The sequence below is a fragment of the Halichoerus grypus genome, chromosome 11 (genome assembly GCF_964656455.1).
Source record: "Halichoerus grypus chromosome 11, mHalGry1.hap1.1, whole genome shotgun sequence".
In the NCBI taxonomy this organism is placed as follows: Eukaryota; Metazoa; Chordata; class Mammalia; order Carnivora; family Phocidae; genus Halichoerus; species Halichoerus grypus.
In genome coordinates, this window is record NC_135722.1 from 17,614,488 (window position 1) to 17,640,652 (window position 26,165).

General features: G+C 37.2%; 1 protein-coding gene across 2 annotated transcripts in view; it reads right to left on the reverse strand.

Moving 5' to 3' along the window:
- HSD17B12 (hydroxysteroid 17-beta dehydrogenase 12) overlaps window positions 1–26,165 on the reverse strand; it is a 156,225-nt gene that overhangs the window by 74,527 nt on the left and 55,533 nt on the right. Inside the window, exons 2-3 of one of the 2 annotated variants that reach the window (XM_078058141.1) lie at window positions 23,925–23,975; window positions 22,628–22,699 (exon numbers count right to left, since the gene is read on the reverse strand). In XM_078058141.1, coding sequence (XP_077914267.1) covers window positions 22,628–22,699; window positions 23,925–23,975 — 123 coding nt within the window. Of the gene's footprint in view, window positions 1–22,627; window positions 22,704–23,924; window positions 23,976–26,165 lie in introns of both variants that reach the window. The other variant, XM_036097692.2, reaches the window with a different exon arrangement.

Below are 26,165 nucleotides of genomic sequence, written 5' to 3' on the forward strand. Positions count from 1 at the left end.
TACTCTGTAGCCGGGCTGCCTGAGGCCAAACCCCAGTTCGGCCACTCCTTGGCAATGTGACCCTACTAGTTTTCTATGGCTGCATCATAAATTACCATGAACTTAGCTGTTTAAAACAACACATGTTCCTTATCTCAGTTTCTGTAGGTCAAGAATGCAGCCATGGTATACCTGGGTCCTTTGCTCAGGGTCTCTGAAGGTTGTGATCTCATGTGAGGCTCAGGCTCCACCCTCAAGCTCACCATTTGTTTGTTGACAGGATTCTATTCCTTGCAATTGTAAAACTGGGGACCCCTCTCCTAGAAGCCACGTGCCATTCCCTGCCACATGGCCCTCCCCACACACAGCAGTGTGCTTCTTCAAGGCCAAAAGAGGAGCATTTCTGGTGCTTTAAATTTCTAACCTTAGGGAAGACCTGAGTAGGCTTTTTAAGAGCTCACCTGATTAGGTCAGGCCCACCAAAAATAATCTCCCTTTGGATTACCTCAAAGTCAACTGATGAGACCATATATCTGCAAACTCACTTCACCTTTGCCATATAATGTAACCTAATCACAAGAATGTCATCCATTATATCCACCAGGCCTGCCTACACTCAAAAGGAGGGGATTATCTGGGGTGTGTACACTATGGGGCAGGAATCTTCAGGAGCATCTTAGAATTCTGTTTACCACAGACAATTACCCCTCTGTATCTTACTTATATCCTCTCTCAAGTGGGGATAACAGAAGTACCAATCTCAGAGAGCTGTTCAATGATTCAAGGAGTTGAGTTCCACAAAGCTCTTAAAGCAGGCCCCAGCACACGTAATCTTTATAGAAATAATGGCTCAATAAAAATAAATAATGAAAATAGTGGTCCATGAGTTATTGGGTCCTCAACTTTGGCCCCAATTAAGGCTAAGGTGATATAAAATTGCAAAGTCCTATTCAAGTCATGTTAGTTTCCTTTTTAAATTCTTTTAATATAACTGAAAAATGTAGCACCCTGGGCTTGTACTGCCACATGGTAACAATAAGGTGGAGCTGCCATCTTTACATGGGGAGGGTTCTTCAGTTCTCCAGACCTCACCACTCCTTGCCTCACTCCAGCGTACCTGATTCATTTCCATAGCTGCCTGGTCTCTATAAGCATTTGCATTTCTGACTGGAAATCTAAACTGATCCCTTTCAGCCTATGCCCAGTGTACAATATAAAGACAGAAAAGACAGGCATATAGCAAAATATATTTTTTGAAAATATTAAATGTTAAACTTAAATAAAAGAAAGAAAAGCAAAAAATGTACTTCCCATGCCATTTTTTAAAAGTCAAAGGGGAATAAGCTAAGGAATCCAAATGTGACATCAAAGAGAAACATTTGTAGGCAGCATATAACAAAAGTTTGAGATTTAAATTTATTCCAAGAGTATGAAAAACTTACATTGAACTATGGATTTTGGGGTCATAGTGATATGTCAACATAGGTTCGTCAATTGGAACAAAGGTACCACTCAGGATTTTGATAGTAAGGGGCGCTGTGTGTATATGGTTAGTCTCTCTACCTTCCACTCAATTTTGCTGTGAACCTAAAACTGCTCTAAAAAATAAAGCTTACTTTTAAAAATAAATAAATAAACTGAAATATTTTAAAAATCTAGTAAGACAAAAATTTCTCCTTAAAATGTTCTTTAAATTTTTCAAAACATCTTCAAAATGGCTTGAAAGTATTTTCTTTCTCCCAAAATCATTCATAAGAATCTGACAACTTAAAATTCAGTCACAAAAAAGATCAGAAACAGTACATATTCCCACAATGCTCATTCCGTTCAAGAAAAAGTAACCACTCATATGGATTGAGTCTCCATTCATACAGGATCACAAGCTAGTACATAGGATATTTTACTTGCTTTCAAAAATATGTTATTATCCCTAAAAGTCTGTACTACAATACTTGATTTCTTTCATCTACCATAAGCAGCTGCATTGTATAAAAGTCCCAGAAGCAATGCTGCTATGTAAAATAATGACTGAAGTAGTATTAAGCCCTTCTTAGTAGAAATCGTCGGGTAGTTGTGCCAGGAGAAAATTAATAATGCTTTAGCACTGAGTGTGAAAGGGTGATGGAAAGAAGACAAAGCCAAAGAAATAACAAAAATATTTTAATTCATGATTTGATTACGATGGTACAAGTTAACTTATATAATGGGTTAGCCTGGTGATGGGTATTAAAAAGGGCACGTTCTGCATGGAGCACTGGGTGTTATATGCAAACAATGAATCATGGAACACTACATCAAAAACTAATGATGCAATGTAAGGTGATTAACGTAACATAATAATAAAAAAAAAAGACACATCTGTTCTCACGTTGTCAAGAATGAACTTTTAAGAGAAAATGGGTGGAGGGTGATCTTACAACTGCTTATTTTCCATTTAATGAATAATTTGCAGCATATTTAGGCTCCATCATCCTTAACATGATGTTTAAAATGTACTTTACAGGGGCGCCTGGGTGGCTCAGTCGTTAAGTGTCTGCCTTCGGCTCAGGTCGTGATCCCGGGGTCCTGGGATCGAGCCCCACATCGGGCTCCCTGCTCCACGGGAAGCCTGCTTCTCCCTCTCCCACTCCCCCTGCTTGTGTTCCCTCTCTCACTGTGTCTCTCTCTGTCAAATAAATAAAAAAAAAAATCTTAAAAAAATAAAAAATAAAATGTACTTTACATTTCCTCACTAGCAACCACTCACCACTTGGAACCATGCCAATGGAGGGTAAACTGCCAGGTAAACTGACTTACAAAATCTGTAGCTTAAAAATTTTAAAGCGGTTAAGTAAAAAGGTTTGATAGTCCGCTTTCAAACTACAGATATGTTTAGGTTTAAAATTCATAAAGCATACCAAGAGCTAAGACATAGAAGTCAAAACCTTGGCATGGATGATTAAAACTGCAGCCGTGTGATCTATCACCTGTTTGACCATAGTTATGGGGGTAAAAGAGTGACCAGCGTCCACAGATACTCTTGAATGCTTCGGCTCCGTACGGCTCTTTACTATATGCCTCACATTCTCTCCTTTAGGACCTGATGCCTGTGCTGCCTGTGGTGCAGCCTCTCACATTCTTCCCCAGGCTCTTCCCCAAGGTGGGCTTGACTAGACCACGTGTGACCCTGCCTTGGATTGGGACTTACTTTGCATACTTTATTTATATATGTGGGGTTTCTTCTCTTTTATTATCATGCAGCCTCCTTTGGTGTTTTTTGTTCTGTTTGTGATGTGGCAGGCCACAGAAGGACTTAAGCTCTAGGTGCTAATTCCAAGTCTGCTACTGCATTTACAATGTTATCATAAGAAATGTATTTGATAGAAACAGCAATGTTTTATGTGTGACAAAGAGACTCTCAGTATGTCTCAAGAATGTAAGTCCTCTTATAGGTACAGATCCAAAAGAAATAGTAAAAAACGGGAAACAACCCAAATGTCCATCAACAATGGAACAGATAACTAAATTGCAGTATGTTCATAAGGGATGAAAATAAATGAACTACAGTTTTTTGCTATTATCAGGAATGATACTGGGAACAATCCTGGGCATGTCTTTGGAGCACATGTGAATACATTTCTGTTGCATCTATATATTATATGCTGAACTGAAGAAGCCAAAACTCAAAAGAATACATAGTATATTATGCAATGTATATAAAAACCAAAGAAGTCTAAATTAATGATAGTATTAGAAATTAATTAATATTAGATAATGTTAGAAATTTAATTAAAATTAAGAAACTCGAGAGGAAAGAAGGAGCAGTAATTGGGAGGGAGCATGCATGTGATTCCTGGAATTTTGTGACCGCTTCCTAACCTGTATGTGTATAGTTTTCTTACATCCTGAGTTTATACTGTTTTTAGTATTAACAACTGTAGGTATATTTCTGTTAGGAGACAAAAGCAAAATTAATGGAGAATATTTATAAAGTGTAAGTATACCATACAAGAAGAACTCTATTTCACTGACAATGACACAAATGAAATAGAATTTCTCCCTAGATGCGCTTAGAAAGATGTAAAGGACAATAGAGGTCACAAACTGAAATGTCCTTGGGGCCAAGCATGTTACTCAAGTTCGTGAAGAGAGCCTAATAAAAGTATATGCGTATGCACTGTGTGAGCAGGGACGGGCTGGGACAAACTTGACAGGGCAGGCCCCACCTAAAGGGCAACTGGTTCTCAATGCCAACGGATTGCTGCCCTACAGGAATGCTGGGCCCAGGGTTAACAGATCATTTGGATTTTCAAAAGAAGACATAAATTATGACTTATGTGATTAAGTGAAATCTGCTGATCTTTAAAACAAAAATCAGGCCAAAAAAAAAACCTGTCTAAAGGGTATCTGTTAGAGACATCAGAGGAGAGAAACGCTGTGGGAACAAGTCCTTAAGGAACCAGTAAGAGATTGGTAATCAAGATACCAGCAAAAGGTTGGCTCCTAGAGAAGGTATTTCTTTCTGTGAGGAGGATGAAAGTCTAGGCGTATGGAGACACATGCTGAGTAAAACAGGTCCTTTGTTACAAGGACACAATAAGGACTGACCAAGAAGGTGTGGGGAGTTATCTATAGCAATGGTTCTCAAACTTTGCTGCAATAGGCCCTTTTATCCAAAGGATGCAAAACTCAATGTACAAAACTGATCAAAGCAGAGTGGCCAACACTGTAGCAGTAGGAAAGCTGGAGTCCCACCTACGAGGGTGTCGTCTACCTTGCTAGTGGTCCAACATCCAGCCTCACAAACCAGTCCTAAAAGACATACAAAGGATGAATAAAGGCTTTCCAGAATTTTCTGTCCCCCATGCAATTCAGAAATGGGAGCCAAAAACACGACTCTGAGCAATTTAAGACTGAAAAACAAGGCACACACTCAAGGCATCTTGGGTTCTGGATTAATACCATAAAGGATAACTTGTGGGAAAGGGGGTGAATAATTAGAAATAGCAGAAGAAATACCACGTAGCAGTAGAAGCAGAACTAGACGTGCAGTTGACGCCTGCAACTGAAGGTCAGCTTTACCGCCTACTGCGGGATCTTGGGGAACCTCGCCAGCTTGTCCTCATACTTGTTCTAAGGATCAACAATGGGTGTTTATTTCATCACTTATTACAGGAAATCTCTCAAATATTACTGGAAGAGTATTTGTTAATAAAAACTCATTTTAGTAAAATTAACCATTTTATGTAGTTACATTAGGGTTTTACTAATGCAAAGTCATCCCTAAATATCCAGTTGGACATGGCTGTTTCTTAAAAACTGAAAAGGAATTTTAGCCATCCTGACAGGTGTGAGATGGTATCTCATCATGCTTTTGATTTGTATTTCCCTGATGATGAGTGCTGCTGAGCATCTTTTCATGTGTCTGTTAGCCATCTGGATGTCTTTTTTGGAAAGGTATCTATTCAGGTCTTCTGCCCATTTCTTAACTGGGTTATTTGTTTTTTGGGTGTTGAGTGTGATAAGTTCTTTGTAGATTTTGGATACCCTATATCAGATATGTCATTTGCAAATATTTTCTCCCATTCATTAGGCTGCCTTTTAGTTTTGTTTACTGTTTCCTCTGCTGTGCAAAAGCTTTTTATCTTGATGAAGTCCCAATAGTTCATTTTTCCTTTGGTTTCCCTTGCCTCCGATGACATGTCTAGTAATAAGTTGCTATGGCCGAGGTTGAAGAGGTTGCTGCCTGTGTTTTCCTCTAGGATTTTCATGGTTTCCTGTCTCACGTTAAGGTCTTTCATCCATTTTGAATTTATTTCTGTGTATGGTATTAAGAAAGTGGTCCAGTTTCATCCTTCTGCATGTCCAGTTTTCCCATCACCATTTGTTGAAGAGGCTTTTTTTCCATCAGATATTTTTTCCTGCTTTGTCAAAGATTAGTTGACCACATAGTTGTGGGTCCATTTCTGGGTTTTCTATTCTGTTCCACTGATCTATGTGTGGGTTTTTGTGCCAGTACCATACTGTCTTGATGACTACAGCTTTGTAATATACTTTGATATCCAAAATTGTGATGCCTCCAGTTTTGTTTTTATTTTTCAGAATTGCTTTGGCTATTCAGGGTCTTTTGTGGTTCCACACAACTTTTAGGATTGTTTGTTCTAGCTCTATGAAAAATGCTGGTGGTATTTTGATGGGGATTGCCATTAGATGTATAGATTACTTTGGGTAGTATAAACATTTTAACAATGTTCTTCCAATCCATGAGCATGGAATGCTTTTCCATTTCTTTGTGTCCTCTTCAATTCCTTTCATAAGTATTCTATAGTTTTCAGAGTATAGATCTTTTACTTCTTTAGTTAGATTTATTCCTAGGTATCTTATTGTTTTTGGTGCAATTGCAAATGGGATTGATTCCTTGATTTCTTTTTCTGCTGCTTTGTTATTGGTGTATCAAATGCAACAGGTATTGGCAAGGATGCAGAGAAAGGGGGACCCTCTTGCCCTGTTGGTGGGAATGCAAACTGGTGCAGCCATTCTGGAGAACAGCATGGAGGTTCCTCAAAATATTAAAAATAAAACTACCCTATGATCCAGCAATTGCACTTCTAGGTATTTACCCAAAGGAAATAAAAATACAGATTTGAAGGGATACATGCACCATGATGTTTATAGCAGCATTATCAACAATAGCCAAACTATGGAGAGAGCCAAAATGTCCATCAACTGATGAATGGATAAAGAAGATGTGACATACACACACACACATAGACAGACAGACAGACAGACACACACAGATGAATATTACTCAGCCATCAAAAAGAAGGAAATCTTGCCATTTGTAATGACATGGATGGTGCTAGAGTGTATTTTGCTAAGTGAAATAAGTCAGAGAAAGACAAATACCATATAATCTTATTCATATGTGGAATTTAAGAAAGAAAATAGATAAATATATGGGAATGGGGAAAAGAAAAAAAAAGGAGAGAGGGAAACAAGCCATAAGAGACTCTTAACAATAGAAAACAAGCTCGGGGCGCCTGGGTGGCTCAGTCATTAAGCGTCTGCCTTCGGCTCAGGTCATGATCCCAGGGTCCTGGGATCGAGCCCCACATCGGGCTCCCTGCTCCATGGGAAGCCTGCTTCTCCTTCTCCCACTGCCCCTGTTTGTGTTCCCTCTCTCACTGTGTCTCTCTCTGTCAAATAAATAAATAAAATCTTTAAAAAAAAAAAACAAACAATAGAGAACAAGCTGAGGGTTGATGGAGGGATGTGGGTGGGGGATGGGCTAGATGGGTGACAGGTATTATGGAGGGCACTTGTTATGATGAGCACTGGGTGTTGTATGTAAGTGATGAATCACTGAATTCTACTCCAGAAACCAATAGTGCACTGCATGGTAACTACCTAAAATTTAAATTGAAAAAAATGGGCAGAGGACCTGAACAGATATTTTCCAAAGAAGACATATGGATGGCCAACAGACACATGGAAAGATGCTCAGCATCACTATCATCAGGGAAATGCAAATCAAAACCACAATGAGATATTACCTTATACCTGTCAGAATAGCTAGAATCAAAAGAACAAGAAATATCAAGTGTTGGCAAGGATATGGAGAAAAAGGAACCCTTGTGCACTGTTAGTGGGAATGTAAACAGGTGCAGCTGCTGTAGAAAACAATATGGAGGTTCCTCAAAAAATTAAAAATAGAACTACCCTATGATCCAGTAATTATACCTCTGGGTATTTACCCAAAGAATATGAAAACACTAATTCAAAGGGATACAGGTACCCCTATGTTTATTGCAGCATTATTTACAATAGCCAAGATATGGAAGCAACTTAAGAGTTCATCAAAAGATGAATGGATAAGAAGATGTGGTACACACACACTGAATACTACACAGCCATAAAAAGGTATGAAATCTTGCCATTTGCAACAACATGGATGGACCTGAGGATATTATACTAAATGAAGTAAGTCAGACTGAGAAAGACAAGTACTATGTGATCGCACTTATCTGTGGAATCTAAAAAACAAAGTAAAGGAATAAACAAAAAATAGAATCAATCTTATAAATATAGAGAACAAACCGATGGTTGCCAGAAGGAAGGGTCATGGAAGGATAGGCAAATGAGTGAAGGGGAGTGGGAGATACAGGCTTCCAGTTATGAAATGAGTAAATCATGGGAATAAAGGTACAGCATAGGGAATACAGTCCATGATATTGTAATAATGTTGTATGGTGATAGAAGGAAGCTACACTTGTGGTAAACATATCATAATGTATAGAGATGTGAATCACTATGTTTTACACCTGTAACTAATGTAACATTGCATGTCAACTAAAAAGTTTTTCAAAAATTTTTTAAAAAATGAAAAGGAACAAATACGTCCATTTTAGTAAAAATGCTCACATATCCTAAAATTGATCCAATGATAATAACTATAATAGGTACCTGCATTCAAACACAGTCACGATGCAAGTTGAGTTTAGTTTGTTTTTTAAACTCTTGACGCTATGTAACTGTGATATTATGTTTTGGCGAAACATATGTTTTGGCCCCGCAAATTATCACTTAGTTCCCCAGCTACAATATTTAAAGCACAAATTCAGAGCAGAGGGGTAATGAAGAACATAGCACAAGAAGCCGAAGACTCTGCCCACTTCAGTCATTAACTAGATAGGACTTGGTTTCTCAGACTTAGTTTCCATATTTAAAAAGTGAGGGGTTTAGTCTATCAGTAGTTCCTAAACAGGAATGACCTTTAAAATCATGTGGGGTATGTTTTCTAAACTACGCATACCTAAACATGATTCTACTAAGTGTTCCCAAAAAATGAATATACTTATATTTTGTGGCTTATCAGTTATTGAAGAGTGATTACATTTTAGATTTTACACATCACTACAGCATTAAACAGAATGGAAACACAATGAAAGCTGATTCGACATCAACATTCTTTATTGCTATTAGCCTGTTGTCATTAGATATTAATTCTATTGGTTTTTCTTAACAGTGAAGGAATAAAACAATTCAAAATTTATGATATTTCTTGTCACTTTTAATGGACTCATCTTCCCTTTCATTTTAGTATTAGATATAGCACTAAGTCATTTAAATTAGTACTTAGTAGCTAGAGATTTATAGTTAAAGAGTAGCATGTAACATAAACTCTGCATTTAAGAAGTAATGGTAAAACAAGACTATTAAAACAGTGGATAATTGGGGCACCTGGGTGGCTCAGTCGTTAAGCATCTGCCTTTGGCTCAGGTCATGATCCCAGGGTCCTGGGATCGAGCCCCGCATTGGGCTCCCCGCTCAGCAGGAAGCCTGCTTCTCCCTCTCCCACTCCCCCTGCTTGTGTTCCCTCTCTCATTGTCTCTCTCTCTGTCAAATAAATAAATAAAATCTTTAAAAAAAAAAAAAAAGATTAAAAAAAAGTAGATAATTGACAAGAAAATATATAACTTTATTTGACGGAAAAATCAAGTTAAAGTGAACCTTTTCCATCAAACTTTCAAAGTACTTCCCATGATGAAAAGGGATGCAATCCCTACATAAAAGTACTGAAGAACTTTATAAATACATCCAAAGAATATGCCTTTCTACGAATTCTTTTATAGTTGAAGTTCATACCCCAATTACAATTATCCACTTAGAATAACACGTAATAATTTTCAAGTGGGAGGAGAAACACCAATCATCTACTTAAATGGGACTCATTTCAGAACACCTTGGTCCCACATTTCCTCAACTAAAAAAAGTTTTTTACATAAAAGTTACTGAGCCATCAATAATCCAATAGCAAAGACCACTTGCTGTTTTAAAGAAACCATGCAAACATAAGCAAATGTTTTAATTAAGAGGTATAGCTAGTGTCTGGCCATGGCGCAGTACACTCCCTACACGCCCACACGCCTAACGCTAACGCCAGCTGTAGAACAGCAACAGCCCGGCAGCTGCCTTAATTGGAGATGCAGATCAACACATGCTAATTTGGCTGGGCCAACTAATTGGTAGGTAGGCTACATTTCTAACAAAATATCCACCCATATTACAGATGTTGTTCTCTAGCAGAGTAAACGATTGGTAACAAACAGTAATGAAGTTGCAATAAGGTACACTTTTGGTGAAAATGTTTAGTTGGACACCAGCTTTACGATTGGATCCCACATTAGCTTAGAAAACCACTTGTGCCAAAATTGGAACATAAACTAAATTTCAAGAGTATCTTTCTGTGCAAGATTAAGAATACCAAGCCATTTCACAAGAGCTCTTCGGTCACCAAAATAACACTTGCGAAGTGGACCCATCCCCCTTAACCATACCAGGCCCAGGGCAAACATCCAAAAGGTTTAGTCCTGCTCTTTCTTTAAAGCCCTAATGCAGGGACGCCTGGGTGGCTCAGTCTGTTAAGCGTCTGCCTTCGGCTCAGGTCATGATCCCAGGGTCCTGGGATCGAGTCCCACATCGGGCTCCTTGCTCAGCAGAGAGCCTGCTTCTCCCCCTGCCTGCCACTCCCCCCTGCTTGTGTTCTCTCTCTCTCTGACAAATATAATCTTAAAAAAAAAAAAAAAAGCCTAATGCAGACCAAACATTTATAGACATGTGCGAAGATAATAATTATATTTACCAGGAAATCATGTACAAAGATAATAATTATATTTACCAGGAAATCTATAAGGGTAAAAAGGAGGGAGTATGGGGCTCTTCTGTTTCCAGCCATGATGGTATAACAGAGACTAGATTTATTCCATTGCCTTAAACTGAAAAAACTGGACAAAATATATGAAACAATGGTTTTCAGTCAGTGCAAGATAAAGTGTTCAGGACAGTCATAGCCATGAGAAGGAAACAAATGAGGTGAGGCCTACAGCTGCCCTAGCTTATTGCCTACAGATTTTTTAGAACAGAAGGAAGAGAGAGGAACTTGGGAGATCAATAGTTCCCCCGAGTTGAGGAAACAGACTTGAGCATGTGGGGAAGACAGGGTCCCTAGAACTACCATACAGTGGACAGAAAGAGCATGAGCGACTAACAGCAAGAAAGACAAGGATAAAACAAGAGCAAGAACACACCATATGCAGTAATCCTTACTCACAGCATTGCTTTCCAAGGTTTCAGTTAGCCACAATCAGCTATGGTCTGGAAGCAGATGATTCTCCTTCTGATGAATCGTCAGCAGGTCAACAGTAGCCCAATGCTAGGTCACAATGCCTATGTCATTCATCTCAGCCCGGAGGCATTTTATCATCTCTGATCATTACAAGAAGGGTGAGTACAGTACAATAAGATATTTTGAAAGACTAACATTCATATAATTTTTATTAGAGTATATTGTTGTAATTATTCTATTTTATTATTTTTGTTGTTAATCTCTTGTTGCACCTAATTTATAAATTAAATTTTATCGTAAGATGGATATACAGAAAAAAACATAGTATGTACAGGGCTCAGTACTTACTATCCACAGTTTCAGGCATCCATGGGGGGGCGGTCTTAGAACATATCCCCCACAGATAAGGGCTGCTGTATGTTCAAAAACGTAGAGGGTGAACATTTTTAAAAGAGATAAGGGAGATACAAAAATGACCTAAAATTTCATTTTGAGAGAAAAATATAATGTCTGGATTTTTATTTTTATCTTATTTTTTTAAAAAGATTTTATTTATGTACTTGACAAGAGAGAGAAAGAGGGAGAGAGAGAGAGCACAAGTAGGAGGAGGGGGAGAGGGAGAAGCAGGCTCCCCGCTGAGTAGGGAGCCCGATGTGGGGGCTCGATCCCAGGACCCTGGGATCATGACCTGAGCCGAAGGCAGATGCTTAACAGACTGAGCCACCCAGGCACCCCAAATGTCTGGATTTTTTAAAAAAATACACTAATAGGATTAATGGCAGATTAGACACTAGAGGAAAAAAAAATTAATGAATGCGAAGGCACAGCAATAGACACTCTCTAAAATGAAACACAAAAAGAAAAGAGACCCCTCCCCCAAAAAGAAAATGAAAGAAGACAACATCAGTAAGTTGAGAGACAACTTTAATCCATATAATATATGTATAACTCAAATCCTACAAAGAGAGTGAAGGATAGAAAAAATATTTGACAGTGCCAATTTTCCCAAATATAATGAAAATTATAAGCACATAAATTTAAGCTCAGTCAACTCCAAATAAGAGAAACATGGATAAAAGTACACCAAGGGATAAAATACTCAAATTCCTTAAAACCGGTAGTAAAAAGATGAATCTTAAAAGTAACCAGAGAAGAAAAAAAATAAGTGACTTACACAAGGTGGTTAAAAAAAAAAAAAAAAAAAAAAAAAAATATATATATATATATATATATATAGGAATGACAGCAGACTTCTTGTCAAAAAGACTACAGGCCAGAACACAATGAAGCAAAGTAAAGTACTGAAAGGGGAAGAAAGAATCTGTCATTCTAAAATTTTATACCCAGAAAAAATACATTCAAAACTAAAAGTTTTTGTTCAGACTTACAAAGAGAATTCATCACTAGCAGACCAGAATTACGAGAGATATAAAAGGAAGTCTTTCAGACAGGAAAGAAAAAAATAAATTCCTGACTGAATTATGTATCCACAAAAAGGAATGAAGAGCATCAGAAATAATAATGTGTATAAATAACGAAGCCTTTAAAAAACAAAAAATAAATTTAATTCTCTTTAAAATATAATTGACCATGGCAAAAATAATGTTATACAATTCATAACATATATAGAAATAAATAAAACAGTGTGGAATGGGAGTATATTGTCGTCAGGTTCTCATGCTCTACATCAAGTAGCAGTAGCCTGTGACAAGGTAAAGATAAACACTGCAAAATCTAAAGCAATCACTAAAAACAAAGAAAAAAGATGTACAGCCAATAGCCAAGGAAGGAAATAATATAGAATGATTAAAGACATGTTATTAATCCAAACATAGGCAGAAAAAAAAAAAAAAAACAAGTGCGCAAAGAACAGATGAGATGAATAGAAAACAAAGAATAAATGGGCAGATCTTAACCCAATCCTATCAACAATAACATTAAGTGTAAATGGTCTGAGAACCCCAATTAAAAGGCAGAAGTCATCAAATTGAATTTTTTTAAAAAAGACCAAATCTATGCTGTCTACAAGAAACCCACTTTAAATATAAAGCACATATAGGTTAAAAGTAAAGACAGAAAAAAATATATACCATTCTAACACTAACCAAAAGAAAGATGAACAAAGTTGATTTCAGTGCAGAGGATATTACCAGAATAAAGAAGGTCATTTCATAATGATAAAGGAATGAATTCATCAAGAGACATAATGCCCTTAAATGTCAATGCTATTTGTAATAATGCTATTTTTGTTAATAACAAAAAAAATAGACACAAAGAAACAGACAATCCATAATTATAGTTGGAAATTTCAACTCCCCCCCCCCCCCACAGTAACTGATAAGAGCAAACAGAAAAATCAATGAAGATCCAGGAAACTTGGACAATACCTTCTACCAACTATTTTGGATTTTAAAAAGCCTCTTCTGAGCGGCTTATAGAGACTGATCAGTGGTCCCTTAAATCTGAGAAGAGAAAATTCAAGAATGACCAGACAAGGACAAAACTTCTAATACTTTAAAATGTGCTAGAAATTTCAGAAAACTCATTCTCACAGAAATGACCAGCTCGAGCAGTGACAGTAAAAAATTCAAACAACATTTGGCTAGCAACTAATAGTTAATTTTAAATGCACTAATAAACTTTTGAAGTATTTTTAATAATTGGTAAATAAACAAAGAATTATATAAGATATCCAAGATATACATAAAAGTCCTAATTAAGGTAAAACATTGGCCAAATTAGAACTGGTTTGACCATTTTAATTTTAAAAGTGGCTATATGTCTTCTTTCTAACATTTCATTCTTTGAACTTTTAAATTTTCTACATAGGTTTTATCAGTTAGCTATATTATCACTGCTTCCACAAACTATTTTAAGTTATGACAGTTGGTGTCTTTATGAAAGGATGGGCTCTTCTAAACTTCAGACAATGCTGCAAATCATTGATGTTAATTACTCTTCCTGTCCTCTGTGTAAAATTTGCAAATGTCATCTCTCGGACAAACTTGGTATCAATAATGACTGTATTGCTCAGCACTGTCAACTTAAATATAACTTCTATGATTCTTAATTGACCCTAAGACACTATACTAATATCACAGTGAGTTAAAGAAGGAGGCATCTTAAAGAAAACCCCAATTGGGATGGCAAAGTCACTGTGATAGGTGAATCTTCTTAAAATGTAATAACGGAACATAAAGTTAATACATTTTAAGCTTCAGGTGAAAGTGTTAACTTATCTAAATATATGTATAAGTAAGTGTAAAATATATTCAAACCAACAAAGAAAGCTTATGAATTAAATAGTTTGAAACCAGCTGTTGAGAAGAAACTTGATCTTTGATAATATAGTCTTCTCGTAATGAGAAAGCTGTAAAAAAGTTATTCTGTACCTTCAGTATCCAGCCTGGCCAACAAAGGTTCTTTATCTCCCCAAAACACTCTCACTTTCTAACAGCCTGTTAACTTTTTAAGCTTTGCTATTGACTTTTGTCATCCCTTGAATCGTTTTTTAACAAAAGTTTCTTGTTTCTAAAAAGGCTGGATTTCCTAATAATTATTGTTTCTTAAGACTAAGTTTTATTTGAATTACTTATATGTAATATAATGTCACTTAAACCATGACTCTAATCATTTCTTGTCTTGGGCACCTGTGACTTATGCTTATATTTTGCTATAACCACTAGTCTCCTGACAACTCTTTATGCTACTGCCTTCACAAATTTGGGCCACAATATTAAAAATAATAAAGGGGCGCCTGGGTGGCTCAGTCGTTAAGCGTCTGCCTTCAGCTCAGGTCATGATCTCAGGGTCCTGGGATCAAGCCCCGCATCAGGCTCCCTGCTCTGCGGGAAGCCTGCTTCTCCCTCTCCCACTCCCCCTGCTTGTGTTCCCTCTCTAGCTGTCTCTCTCTCTGTGTCAAATAAATAAATAAAGTCTTTAAAAAAATAATAAAAATAATAAAATTGATTAAGACAAATGTTATACCCAAACTATCATTGGTATTTCCCAGATGGCCACTAGGTAGCACTACTCAGCAGAGAGGCTATTAGGAAAAAACTAGATATGTAGTATATTCTCTATATCTTTAATTAGCTCAACTCTCTTATGAGAGCTGCTCTGTTTATCAAGCCCATAACATGGGCAGAGCCAAGGTGTGACTAATAATGAATATCGTTCAACATGTGTATACTTTTCAGGACAGACAGAAACATATTCACACTCCTGTGCACAGCCTCACACACGACTATGAACAAAATGATATCTAAGATTACGGTTAATTGGTGGCAATTTTAAAACACTTTATAGAAGTCCCTGGAGCTTTATCAGTGCCTTTAGTGTCCACCATAAGGCTCATGACCTGAGAAAAATCATTGACTAAATCATTAATTAGCTCTATATTATACCAAAACAGGGTATTCTGTTCTGACACTGTTAATTACTGTAATAAGTGAACCAGAGATCATCAGTCTTATTAACAGGTGGTTCCTACTTTTCCTTCATGTTTGCCAAAAGCTGGAGGCCCTTAAGCTGGACGTCAGAAAACTGAGTCTTTAGGAAGAACACATAAAGAATAACAGCCTCAGTAGATGGAGGCCTGTTTCAGTACTCTTGACTGTCACGGATGCTGTAAACAATCAACTCCCACGTCAGACTTCCTTCCCAATGTAACCCGACACTGCCACCAAGCTCGACTATGGGACAGATTATACCAGGAAACTGAGTCAGTATCTATAGAACTCTTTAATGTTTTTGACCCAAGATCCAATGGAAGAATTAATTTTGCAACTGAATGAGATCAATGAAGGAAATTTAACAGTGGTTTTGAGAAAACGTTTTTCTTTCTTCTTAATTTTTTACTCCCCCAGCCCTTTGTGGCTGGCTGTCCTTAGGCAAACTGGAATGAAGCACTCTTTGAATGGTATGTTGCTCCAACTGATCCCCCAGAAATCGAGAAAAATATTCCCTGGAAGACCTTAATATAGCTTATAAACTGTGGCTGACTGTATTTTCCAGATCCAGATTTTATTTTCCAGAAATATCTCCCTTCCCACACACTCTTTTCCAATGTTACCACATCACTCCTCCATCAAGATGTGGAGTCTATTCCTCTCACCTTGGATCTCGGCAGGCTCATGTCTGCTTTGACGAACAGAATACAGCAAAAGTAACGCTATGTGAGTTCTGAGAGTAGGTCACAAAAAGACATCAGCTTATGCTTCCTTGTCTTGCAACGTTCACTGTGAGGGATGACAGTTACCCTGTGAGGAGTCCAGCTACCCTGATCTGGCCATGCTAGAGAGACTACGCAGAGGCACTCTGGCCAACAGTCCCAGCTCTGTCCAGCTTTCCGGGCATTCCCAACCACGGCACCAGCCCTGTGAGAGAAGCCATCTTAAATCTTTTGAACCAGCCTCTCCACCAGCTGAGTATCACAGTTAGGGAACTCAGTAATGCCATGAGAAGCAAAAGAATTGTCCCCCCAGGTCCTGGCGAAACGCCTGATCAGCAGAATTTTTGAGTGCCTAACACGGTTATTATTTCACATTGATAAGTTTGGGGTAGTTGTTATGCAGCAATAGCAACTGGAACATAAACTATTAAATTGTTTAGGTAAATTTAAAGATGGAAAATGTATAGAAAATACAACACATAATATTAAAAAAAAGAAAAAGAAAAAGAAAATACAACACATATTGATTGGCCCTGTCTGCAAAACTAATCAGCATGGTAGTCAGATGGTATACATGTCCTTACTGAGTTCTTTCACCTTACATGGCAATGTAATTATTTGCATAGGCTCAATAAGAATCTATCCTTCCTCCTACCAGGATATAATTAGATAAAACAAATTTGTAACCATGACCGTGCCAGAAATGTTTCATTTAATGGTAAATCTCATTTAATTAGGCATGACAAGCCCACTAGTAAGGAACAATAATTACACTCCAATATGTAGAAACAATGCTTCACGGAAACTGTCCTGGCACCTGCTCAGTGGCTTGTGGGACCTCAGTCTCATGGGTAGTACAGAATGTCACTTTCTGGAAACACTGACAAATTTGGAGATCGTGAAGTACGAGGATACCTCTGTAATTACAGGCACCACAGGCAAAACCAGGAGAGGCAAACCAGCTGGGTTTTGGTTCCTGGTGGTTCCCTACCTTAGAATATGTGAACTGTAGGGGCAATAAAAATATTTCTGGTAACTACAGAAGTGACAGAAAAACATATAAGACTCTAGGGGCTGCATGAGGTCAACTCTCTGATCCTAACATCATGTGGTTCTAGTTTCATTAAACATGAAAGTAAAAAGGTTCACTAATACCTCGTTGTCCTTATGTAAATGAAACAGGCTAAATATAACAAGGCATCACATTAATGCTACTGAGAGTGCATCAGAAAATTGTGAAACAAACTTATTTGGTCAAATCCACATCTAACTATACAGATTTGATCAGAGGTAACGTTTGAAAAAGTGAAACTGATTTTTTTTTTTAACCTAACCCTATTCCTCTGTTGACTACAGACCAGTAAGATTTACATTTCTTTTTATTATTATGTTATGTTAATCACCATACATTACATCATTAGTTTTTGATGTAGTGTTCCATGATTCATTGTTTGCGTATAACACCCAGTGCTTACCTTTCTAAAAGCTTTACATTTCAAGAGATCACGGAATTACAGGGCCATCCCAGAGCTTTACACCCTGAGATAATTAACAAAAAGAGAGAAACACCCTATCTGTTTTTTTTTTATTTATTTAAGTAATCTCTACAACCCAACATGGGGCTCCGACTCAAGAGTCAGATGCTCTTGTGACTAAGCCAAATGCCCCTTGTTTTTTTTAATCAAAGACAGAAATGTGTGTTTTTTAAATCAAAGCCGATTAAAGTGAATGCAATCAGAATTACCAACTGCCATGAACAAATATGGACTGTAAATATCACCATCTCTATATTCTGTGAGCCAATAGGTTGATCTAAAAGCTAGTCTTTGCTCTGTGCTTTTTGCAAGTAAAAACTTAGCTCAGAGTTCAAAAATTATCTAGGAGTTTTTCTCTTTGACAAATCAAAATCGACAAAAATACTGAATATATTAATAGTCCTGGCTAACAAAGATAATAAAATAAGCTTATTATATATGTGTTGACTCTCAGCTTGTATTAATTCAATGGGTGACAGGTATCCTTACAAAGAAGCAAAAATTCACCAAAGCAGTCGATCCCGAGAAGGACTTATCCATTGTTGGCAAAACATTTAGTTCCCTATTAATTATATATAATCCTTTAAAAATTTTCCTGGAGAACTTTGATAAGTAGGTTGTCCTCCACACTCACAAGAAACTGCTTCTAAAGAAACAGAACCCCCAAGTTTACATAATGACAGTGGAGAGTCAGAAGGTGACAGGAGCCCAGAAGAGTCCTTGTTTTTTCTCAGTTGGCATGTGGTTTCTTTTTCAATCCCCTCCTTTCCTCTTTCCTTCTTTCAGTCACATAGGAAAGAAGGAGGGATGAGTTTACCTCCTGGAGTGAATGTAAGAGCTGGATTAGAAAAGACAAGTTAGCCTAGTTAAACTAACTTGCCTGACTTCTGTTTCTTGACGCAAGTCTGACTGATACAGAAATTGATATCAGGAGTGGGATCCCCAAAAACAGACCTCAGAGGACTTTGATATTGGTTGATTTGATCCATAATGCAGTTGCATCACCATTAATCAAATTAATGCTGGCTGCTGATTATAATAAAGTATCCACTGAAGAAGTGCCTTAAGGGACCAAGTGGCTGTCACATTTGAGTTGGGCAGAAATGATGAATACAAAGATTGTGGTATGGCATGGCTTCTTCTGAACACACTGGAGCATTTACAGAAAGAAAATGACAAGCTTGGGTCTTTAAACTTTCAGCTCCCATTTATGAACAGAGAACTTCTATGGCAGCCCTAATAAAACCTCTATATGTTTTATAGCCACAGGGCTCCCCTTGCTAACATCAGATTTAACTGTGCCAGGTGCGGAATTACAATGTGTAAGCTGAACTCCACAGACTCACCATGTCTCATGTATGAAAGTGAAAACACTGAATGAGACTTGGGATGGGGATATCTGCGCGGACTCAACTGATGCCAAGGATCTTGAACCCCTGAGCTATTCTGAGCCTCCTTTGCCAGTGCAAAGAGAAATAGCCTGCTCTCCTATGTCGGAAGAGATTAGCTTTCCCTGGATTGAAGAACCTGCATAACCTCATGATAACTCTAAGGGCCGTTTCCTTGCAAGAGAATTCCTCTTCTCCTCAAGACCCAATGAGACCATCCCTTACTGCTACTCATAACAGGGTAAGATCACAGCATTCTTTGAGGAACAAGTATAAAGTCAGATCCATAAGATAATAACTGACACACAAAAATAGTTGCAAAAGTTTGCTAATTTGTATTGGTAGATACCTAGGAAACCTGTGTGAGAATGATTCTAAGAGTGTTAGGCCAAGGAAAACATAATACAATACCAGACCGGGATAGTTTTTAAAATATGAATCACTTACCAGAGATTTAGCTTATACAACTGGAAGGAGCTCTAAGATTTAGTTAATTTGGTTGGCTGACTGCAACTTGGACTCCATGACGGCCCTCCATTTAGTAAGTTTGGGAGGAAACAACTTCCCTGGCGTAATGTAGAGGCAGGGATTCAAAGGCTCATTAAGAAATGCTGGACTGGATTTATCATGTGCAACTTGCACATACAACGCTTCCACCACTACACCCCCTAAGAGGGCCCAGTGGATACTCTCATCACCTAAAGCTCCAGCTGCTAACTGGAGTGCCATTATGTGGGCAAGAGGTTATTAGTCTGGCCCTTTAACACCCTGTCAGTCATAAAATTCACATTGCTACAAAATGAGAACTTCTCCATGTTCTCTCCTTGTTTGTTTCTTTCATGGCACTATTACAAACTGCAATTATTTATTTGTCTGATTTGCTTTGTTTTGTTTTTTGCTTTTCTACCTGTTTTTTTTCTCTGTCTCCTCCACTAGCGTGTAAGTTCCATGAAAGCAAGGAGTGCCTCTGTCATGCTCACCACTGTATGCGGACTATCTAGCACAGGACCTGGTGCACAGGCATTTAATAAAGATGTGCTGAAGGCATAAACAGAGTTAGTCTGTCTCTGTCAACATTAAATTCTGGTCCTTCCTTCTCCTGGAATAGATATGTTCATGAAAACCTATCCTGCCACAGAGATGATTTACGTCTGAGCTGAAAACCTGTACAGGTATATATAATCTCCTCTTTGTATTTCTTCAGCTTAGAACTGACGACCTGGTCTGCTGATACCACCTTTCTCATTAAATTTATATGATGCCCAGGAAAACATAATAAAGGTCAATTCAGTGCATCACTATCTGTCCTTTCATGAAAATGTTTGAACAGAATCCCATCTTTATCCAGAATGGCATCTCTGCCCACAGTCACATGTCACCTCCTATCACAAGTGAATAAATTCTCAAATATCATTAAAGTATACTTCTGGCTTGTTGAGCAATTTTTTGTACAGGCTGGAGCACTTTCTAAAAGACTGTCATGAGGTAGCTTTTACTTGTCTTGGGATCAAGTAGATGGTGGTTTGTTCAGATCACAGCATTTCAAAATTCAACATTCCATTTCATCAAAGGTTCTATTTTTCACCTATGAACGTTTACTTCCAGCAACTAGTAAATGCTTTCATTAACAGCCAATTTTATCTACACATGCACAAACCCAACATCTTTATCACTGTAAGAGTTAATTATACACATGAGCACAAGTAACTAAGAAAGAAACAGTGTTAAGATCCAGGCAAACATATGAAGTTCAACTACTATCTAAGTTAACTGCCTCAGGCTCATTAGTGCCATGGTTTCATTCAAATTCCCACCTTAGCCAAACTGCAAAATACTGTATGTCTTGGGCCTTCAGGGTTGTGTTTATATAATTCAAAACTTGAAAGTTAAAATCCTTAAATGCCAAAGATGTAAAGATCTATGACAGCAACAGGGTTTAAGAAAAAAAAAAAAAGATTTAGCATACTTAATATTAGTATCTATGGATCTGTTTTTTACATAAAAATTAAGTGCATTTATATGTAATCTGTCCAGAAGAACCAGTTACGGCCTGGAAAGAAACAATAACAAAAATATATACCTCACAAGGATGTCTGAAAGATAAAAGAGGATAATACATGTGAGGAAATAAATAAATAATAAAGCACCATATAAATGTTAATAGTAGGTAGTAATGTTAATAATAAAATATAGTATGTGGTATGCCTTCAGCTTACACGATGTTATACATCAATTGAGATATCTCAATAACGCTGAAAAAAAATACAGTAGAAATCCTCTCTCCTCTGAAAGAATTGGAGCAGTTTATTAGTTGGCTACTCATAGAAGTTAAAGCAGGAATCCTAGAAAACAACAGATACACATTGTAACCATTTTATTTAATTTAAACCTTACATAAGTGTAATTCATTCACCAGTCCTCTGGGTAGGACCCCTGCCTTACATTTGAGTTTAGATCTGCTGACCGGTATTCCAGACTTTCCTGTCTCACCCGTGCCCATAATGCATCATTTATGATCGCAGATCTAGTTCTTTTAAAGTGCAGCAAAAATTTCAACATACACAAAACAATCTGAGAGCAAATTTCTTACTTTTTATCATTTTTTCCAATTATTTTACATTTGTCTTGTTCACCGCTAATTTGACAGCCAATTTCTGAAAGAACTTGCTTTTCTCACTTTTTTCAGAGCATTCAAATTCGTTTTTGTAGAAATAACTCCCCCTTTTTACACAAATACCGCATCAGTGTATGGAATATTAAATAATAAATGCACTCAGCATAACTTTGGGAACAAACATAGCTGACTCTTAAAGCCAATAAGTTGACTTGGGGGGGTAAAAGCACAAAAGCGTCACACTGAGAACCTGACCAGCCGCCAACAGTCAGCACGCTGGGAACAGCAGTCAGTGTGTTCTACCAAGGAAATGGACAGCACTGCTTTATCCACCGGGTTGGTTAATTAGACATGAGTTAAGAATCTTTGCTATATAGTAATTCAGGTCTCAAGCATAGCTGCCTCAGAAGAAAGCTCAAAAGATTCCCTCTCGTATGTAGATAGACTGCCTTCTGTATTTTTCTTCAATTATATATGATTACATTTAGAGGCAATGATGTCAAAGAGTGAAAAGAAAATGCAAGAATACTGAAATAAAGCAACAGAAAAGGAATTCAGGTGTTTAAGTAGAACATGATAAAATAATCAGAGAATCTGGCTCCTAACAACAACTAAGTGAGTCAGGAAAAGACATTTTAAGGAAATTTTAACAGTCCCATATTAATTTGAAAAAAAAATGATGACCCATTTTAAAGCATCCCTTTTAACAACATAAGAAGCTTTCTGAACTATAAATAAATACGTCAGTGCTAGATACCTACTTGAAAACATTCAGCTTAGATTAGCTGTATTCCTTTCGTAAACATGAAAGAAGAGGGTGTGTGAAAAACTTACTTATTTCACTGGAAACTTGATTCAGTTTATCCTGCGATCTGCTGATAAGGACAACCTTCATTCCATGTTTCGCTAACTGAAACAATAAAAAACACCAAGCAGTTGAATCACACCTGTACATTTCATTTAAAAACAGAAATCAGATATATTCTCATTTTAAGAAAACCTGGTAATATGGTAAACCCAACTAAAAAAACCAATAAACCTAAGTTATAATGAATGGGCAATCCAAAATGAAGACTTTACAAAAGGATTCCCCCAAAGGGTTATCTTTCTGAATCAAGCTAGTATATAAATGTCAAAGGGTCTCAGAAGGAGTAAAACTTTTATTTTCATTTCGTACCCATCTACACTGCTTTAGTTTTTAAAATCGTAAGTACTGGGGCACCTGGGTGGCGTAGCTGGTTAAGTGTCTAACTTGGTTTCAGCTCAGGTCGTGATCTTAGGGTCATGAGATTGAGCCCTGCATGCAGAGTCTGCTTGAGTTTGTCTCTTTTTCTCCCTCTGCCCCTCCCATTCATGATCGCACTCTTTCTCTAAAATAATCTTTCATAAATAAATAAAATCATAAGTATCTATTACTTCTATAATTTAAAAGTCAGCTTTAAAAAATATTTTGTTTTGGACTGGATACATAAAGACTGAAAGACTGGCAACCAAGGAAGATTTAAAAAGATCCTCTGTTGGAAATGACAAATGAGAAATCCAGTGGATCTGCCAAGATTGTCATCACAACTGGGCAGTATCATAAGCTGTGGTGCTTCAGCGGAACCAGAGGGCAGGGAAGCTTGCCTTAAAAGAGTACTACCAATGCTCCTGCTTTGTACAATGGCCCTCAAACTACATGGTCCCTATGCTTTCATGACGTTGCCCTTTGCCCATGTCCATCAATATCTTTTTGTCAATTATAGTCTTATTAAAAAAACGATGCCATGGACTAGCCTGGAAATAAAACTATTCCATAATAATACAGCCACCTTTTGGAAAATAGTTCAAAACAACTGACTTTAAAACTAAGGACTGTCCATAATTACACAATATAAAATAAAACTATGCTACATTTTCCCCAATTCCAATTTACTGGGATAGAAAGTTTTATACTCATTTTTGCACAAAAATTTATTTTAAAATTGTCTTTGGGCAAGCGTGGTGTTTCTGATTAGAAATAAAGCATATCTATTGTACTATATAACACTGTATTTGTTTTTAACTTCAACAATCAAAGCAACTATAAGAGATAATCCTGTATTTGTTCTTTTATTTTTATACAAAAAAAAAAAAAGATCTTGAAAATTACCTACCTCTTCTGCATATGATTTTCCAATTCCATCAGTACCACCTGTGACAACTGAGAAAAGAAAAAAACAGTTTAGGTTAAGAGCTGCAATGAAGAACCAAGCATAGTTAGGACCCACCAGTTATACACCAGAGGACCTGTGTAATACTTTGATGTAAAAGATGAAGCAACACTAGTGATTCAAATTTAAGATGGAATACCCACCACAGTGGCTAAAATTTAAAAGACTGCAATACCAAGTCTTGACAAGGTTGTGGAGCAACTGGAACTTTCATACATTGCTGGTGGCACTGTAAATTGATACAATCATTTTGAAAAAAAGCTATTTGGCATTATGTCCAGAACTAAACATATGCCTACCCTGTGACCTAGCAATTCCCAAGAGGTATGAACGCATCATGTCTATCAAAAGAATGTTCATGGTAGCTTTATTTATGTATAATAGGTAAACATGCCCAAACATTGATCTACAAGAGAATAAGTAAACAGAGGTATGTTCATATAATGGAATACTAAATAGCAATAAAAAAGAACTACCGATATATTCAAAACATGGACAAATCTCCCAGACATTATGCTGAGTGAAAAAAGCCTGACACAAAAGCATACAAGTTGTTACGATTCCATCCATGAAGGCCAAAAAAAAAAAAAGGGTAAAACTAATCTACGATGACAGAAATCGGAATATTGATTACCTGTGGGTGAGGGGGTAGATGACAAGGAAGGAACATTAAGGGACCTCTGGGGTAGAGGATGTATATCCTATATCTTGATTTGGGTGCATAAGTATGTAAGAATTCACTTTAAAAATGCATATTTAAGTATATATCTGTTATACCTTAATAAACTTAATTTTTCAAAATTATGGGCAATAAAAAGAAATTGAGTAAGATTGATTTCTTCTATGGGAAAGTGCATTTCTCTTACAAGCTCAAAAACCTTTTTTTTTTTTTTTTAAGATTTTATTTATTTATTTGGGGGCGCCTGGTTGGCTCAGATGGTTAAGAGTCTGCCTTCGGCTCAGGTCATGATCCCAGAGTCCTGGGATCGAGTCCTGCATTGGGCTCCCTGCTTGGTGGGGAGCCTGCTTCTCCCTCTCCCTCTACTGTTCCCCCTGCTAGTGCTCTCTCGCTCTGTCAAATAAATAAGTAAAATCTTAAAAAAAATAAAAAAAGATTTTACTTATTTATTTGAGAGAGCGCGAGAGAGAGCACAGAGGGAGAGGGAGAAGCAGACTTGCCACTGAGTGGAGAACCTGAAGTGGTGCTTGATCCCAGGACCCTGGGATCATGACCGGAGCCAAAGCAGACACTTAACCAACTGAGCCACCCAGGCCCCCCTCAAAAACCTTATGTAGCAGAAACATTTGAAAATTATAATGGGTCAGGCTTCATCATGGTATCTTATCTCTGAAATACTGGAATGATGCTTGTTACAAATTCAGAGCATAGCCATCTCCTCCAAATTGTTAGGGATGTGCCTAAAACTTCTCTATGAGATTTTCCAAACCATTTACAAATTATGGAAAACAAGTTACGGAGTAAAGTAGGATTTTCTTGTATTTGTCCTAAAAACACTTCTTCAAATTACAAAAGGGCAAACATATCAAAAAATAAAAACAGTATAACAAACCCAAATGTACCCATGACCCAGCTTCGAAGACTATCAACTTGATTTTAACTAATCTTGCTTCAACTATACCTCCACCCACTTCCTCCCAACTCAGATTATTTAAGTAAATCAGTAACATCATATGACTTCATAAGAATTTCAGTATATGTTATTTAAAATAACCACAATACCATTATCCTGATTCCTAAACTGGAAATCATAAATCCTAATTATCTAATATCAAATCAAACATCAATTATCTAATCAGTATGTAAATTTTCACAAGTGTTTCAGAAAACTTCTAGTAATTTGGTCAAATCAGGATTAAATAACTTCCATACTTAAAATTGGTTAATGTCTATTAAATCTCTTTTAACCTATAGGTCTATCTATCCATCTACCCTTCTATATCTATTTATTCAACCTCCATCTCTCTCTCCTCCCCTTTACTCCTTCTCCCTCCCTTCCTCCCCCCACCCCGAACTTCCCTACTAGTTGTTGAAGATATTGGGTCCTATTACTTTCCCAGCCTGGCATTTGCTGATTACATTCCCCTGATGTCATGTAACATGTTCTTCTGTCCCCTAGTGGTTACCTATCAATGCTTGATCAAATTCAAGTTTGATTTTT